Raw genomic sequence first — 3,601 nt, forward strand, 5'->3', positions numbered from 1 at the left:
ACACTGCCCAAAGTTAAATTAATTTTATATCCGTTATATCAATAACATATCAATAATATAATCCACCACTAGAGGGAGGGAGAAGAGAGCTACAGATCTCGCATTGGAAGAGACTAGAGCCAGATTCCAAAATCTCGGCCACTCACTCCAGCATGGTGGTGAAAAGGCTCATACTGTACATAGTCTGGATTTACGGTGGTGAGGTGACCACCGAACTACAACATGACGTCACTGAGGTGACCACCGAACTACAACATGACGTCACTGAGGTGACCACCGAACTACAACATGACGTCACTGAGGTGACCACCGAACTACAACATGACGTCACTGAGGTGACCACTGAACTACAACATGACGTCACTGAGGTGACCACCGAACTACAACATGACGTCACTGAGCCGCGGTGAAGAGCAAACCACCGCCACCGCTCCAGCCCTTCTCTCTGTTTTTACTCACCACCGCTCAACGTTATTTCAGCTCCGGTGGTCACCTCACCACCGGAGCGGTGGTCACCTCACCACCGAAAATCCAGACTATGAATAGGCCTTTACGGTGAAATTGGTGACCTACTGAAATATGTGACAATGGTGTAGACATCACATAATGTTAGTGTGTGAATGTAAATCGTTGTAAATTGTTTGTTCATTAGCAGAGTTCAACCTAGCAGTATTCAGACCACGTTTTTAAAGACCTCCATGGAAGTTGTGTGAAGTCCACAACATTTCCAATTTCTCCATCATTTTGCCATGCTGGAGTGACCGAGTGCGAGAGATTTTGGGTGTTCATTTGGCTTAAAGGTATATTCAGTGATTTCACTCAAAAAACCTTAGGTTTCGTTTTTGGCTGTGGGACCCAGCCTTTCGTCCAATCAGGATAGAGAGTCAAAAACGAAACCTAAGGTTTTTTGACCCCCAGGGGTTAACTGGGGACAGGGAGGAACTCCTTATATGGCCAGCACACTCTATAGTAGGGAGGATTATCACAACAAAACAAAAAAATAAGTGATATTTGAATTAAGTGAAATCACTGAATATACCTTTAAGTGAGCTGGAGTGAAGGGATTTTTTCTGGGATTTTTTCTGTGAAGCGACTGGAAACAAATATGTATTACATGGCTTGGTTGAGTTATCTCATGATTATGACCGCTCCGCTGTATAACAGACCTCTGCCTAATCAAACCCTATGAGCACCAGCTGCGCCCCGCTTGATTTACTGCTGTTTCCAACATGACAGCCATGATGTAAACACACACACACACTGGTGACACACAATGTCATTTACACTCTCAAAAACGTTTTTGAAAACATTTGAGCGAGAAGTGGTAAAACCCGAAAAAGGATTCTATTGATCAACTCACTTCCTTGTTTTCCCGACAGCCCTGCAGCTGGCCAGACGCAACCAGCGTGACACTTTTTTCCTTGTGTTTTGGGTCAATGTATTAATTCATGTTAGTATTATGTAGCCATGTAATAAGCGGGATAATATCTGGCTAGGTGGTCGTTGTCGGGAGATAATTCACCGACAGGGAGCTTACATATCTTGAGGTCTTAAAGCTACATTCAAACCCGGATAGATCGAGCGGCACGATTATAATATACAAAAAGCAATGCAAGGACGAGACGCGGCACGAAAAAGGCGACGCCAAAGAAGCCAACGGTCGCCTGGCATCGCCCCCCCCCCCCCCCCACTAGTTTTAGTCAGTTAGGGTAAAAGGTAGTCAACGAACATTTTTCGTCTTAGTTTTAGTGGACGAAAACAACACTGGCGCGTTATATCGCTTCACGTTTGAAAGCCCCCCCCACCCCCCACCCATCGCATCCCGACAAAAACCAAAATCATATACACGAGAAAATGGCGTCGCTCATCCGCTGGTTCTTGAAGACCTTGACGCTGAGCCGTCCGGGCACCGGCAGCACCTTCAGAGGGACGGCGTGACCCGTGTTGAAGTACGGAAAGAGCGTGTGCGTGAACTTGTGCTGCGGCGCGAAGGCGTGCAGGAGCGCGCCGGTGTCCGAGTCGCAGAACGACAGCCTCCCCTCGTCCCAGTCCAGCTGGACGCGGATGCGCTGCGGCCTGTGCGTCGGCGGCGTGGCGAGATCGGTGACCGGCCCGTGTCCGTGCGGTTTGGACACGGCCGTGTACTTCCCCCGGTAGAAGCCCATCCCCCAGAGCTGCCCCGCGCCGTCGTCGTCGCGCCCTTTCCGCCGGTAGGAGTCGGCCAGCACGCCCACCTCCCAGTCCTCGTTGTCCCCGACCTCCACGTCCCACGCGTTGGTCCCCGAGGAGAAGCCCTCGGAGCCCAGCACGTAGCCGTAGTGGTCGAAGCGCTCCGGGTTGACGGGGAGCTGCTGGCCCTCCTCCCCGGGGCTGACGCTGGTCAGGTCGTGGGACACGAACAGCACCGGGTGGGCCGTGTTGGGGTCCAGGATGACCGAGCTGTAGGAGACGACCGCGTCCTTCATCTTGTTCCAGACGCGGAAGGTCAGGTTGCCCAGGTGTCTGGCCACGTCGATCAGCGGTCCCGAGACCGGCGGTGGGTCGGGCAGCGCCGTGAGCTGGACTCTCAGCATGGTGGTCTTGTAGTTCTGCAGGAACGAGACGGGTTCTGCTTTGAGCTGCTCCTCCGTGGCTCTGATCGTGCGTGTGATGTTCGATATGTCTCTTTTCAGAGCCTCCATCTTGTCCTTCACCATCAGACTCTTCTGCCGGTGTTCCTCCTTCAGTGCAACGAGGCTGCTTGCCTCTTCATCAAGTAGAAACTGATGCATCTCCTTGAACTGTACTTTAATCTGCGCCTCCGTGACCTGGGCCTGGAACTTGAAGTGGTTCGCCGTCCGGTCGCTCCTCTGAAACGACTCCAGTTTCTCCCGCAGCGGCTTCAGCAGCTCCTGGACCTCCTCCTTGCGGTCGGCGGCCGCCTCGTCGACGGGTCTGCAGCGGTGGTCCGTGTGTTTCTTGGAGTCCCGGCAGACGACGCACACCGCCTGCTGACACTCCAGACAGAACAGCTTGAGCTTCTCGCCGTGCGGGGCGCAGAGGCCCTCGGAGCCCGACGGCTCTCTCTTGCGCTTCGAGGCCCTCTCCCTCTCCTGTACGAAGGCCTCGCACAGGTTCCTCAGAGCCAGGTTGCGGGGCAGGTGGCCGAGGGAATGCAGGTCCTTGCAGACGGGACACTGCCTGATGCCCTTCAGCCGCCACCACTGCTGCAGACAGGGCTCGCAGAAGGTGTGGCTGCACGACAGGAGAACGGGGTCCTGGAAGATGTCGTGACACACGGGACAGGACAGCTCCTCCACTGGGAGCGACGACGTGGAGGCCATTTTAGTCTCCGATGAGAGACGCTACAAACACTCGGAGGTCAGAGGTGGTTTACGGTGCCTCTGCTATAGAACGGTCCCTGAAGTTTACTTTCACTGTGAATGAAGATGTGGCTGTGGTTAAAGTCCATTCAGCTGTGGAGTCTGTCCTCCTCTCCTCTCCTGTAGCTGTGGAGTCTGTCCTCCTCTCCTGTCCTCCTCTGCTGTAGCTGTGGAGTCTGTCCTCCTCTCCTGTCCTCCTCTGCTGTAGCTGTGGAGTCTGTCCTCCTCTCCTGTCCTCC

At 53.5% G+C, this 3,601-nt stretch overlaps 1 protein-coding gene across 1 annotated transcript; it reads right to left on the minus strand.

The window, feature by feature from the left end:
- Positions 1-1,835: 1,835 nt before the first annotated feature.
- On the minus strand, positions 1,836-3,381 carry LOC310860341 (E3 ubiquitin-protein ligase TRIM35-like). Its single transcript, XM_083767198.1, has one exon. It carries the CDS (start codon positions 3,321-3,323, stop codon positions 1,839-1,841), a length of 1,485 nt encoding a protein of 494 aa, XP_083623324.1. The 5' UTR covers positions 3,324-3,381; the 3' UTR covers positions 1,836-1,838.
- Between the last annotated feature and the right edge of the window lie 220 nt (positions 3,382-3,601).

Source organism: Protomyctophum parallelum (assembly GCF_964188405.1).
Source record: "Protomyctophum parallelum genome assembly, chromosome: 6".
Taxonomy (NCBI): Eukaryota; Metazoa; Chordata; class Actinopteri; order Myctophiformes; family Myctophidae; genus Protomyctophum; species Protomyctophum parallelum.

Bases quoted from the DNA above. Each gene is read 5' to 3' on its own strand.
- LOC310860341 (XM_083767198.1), bottom strand. From the start codon at position 3,323: ATGGCCTCCACGTCGTCGCTCCCAGTGGAGGAGCTGTCCTGTCCCGTG.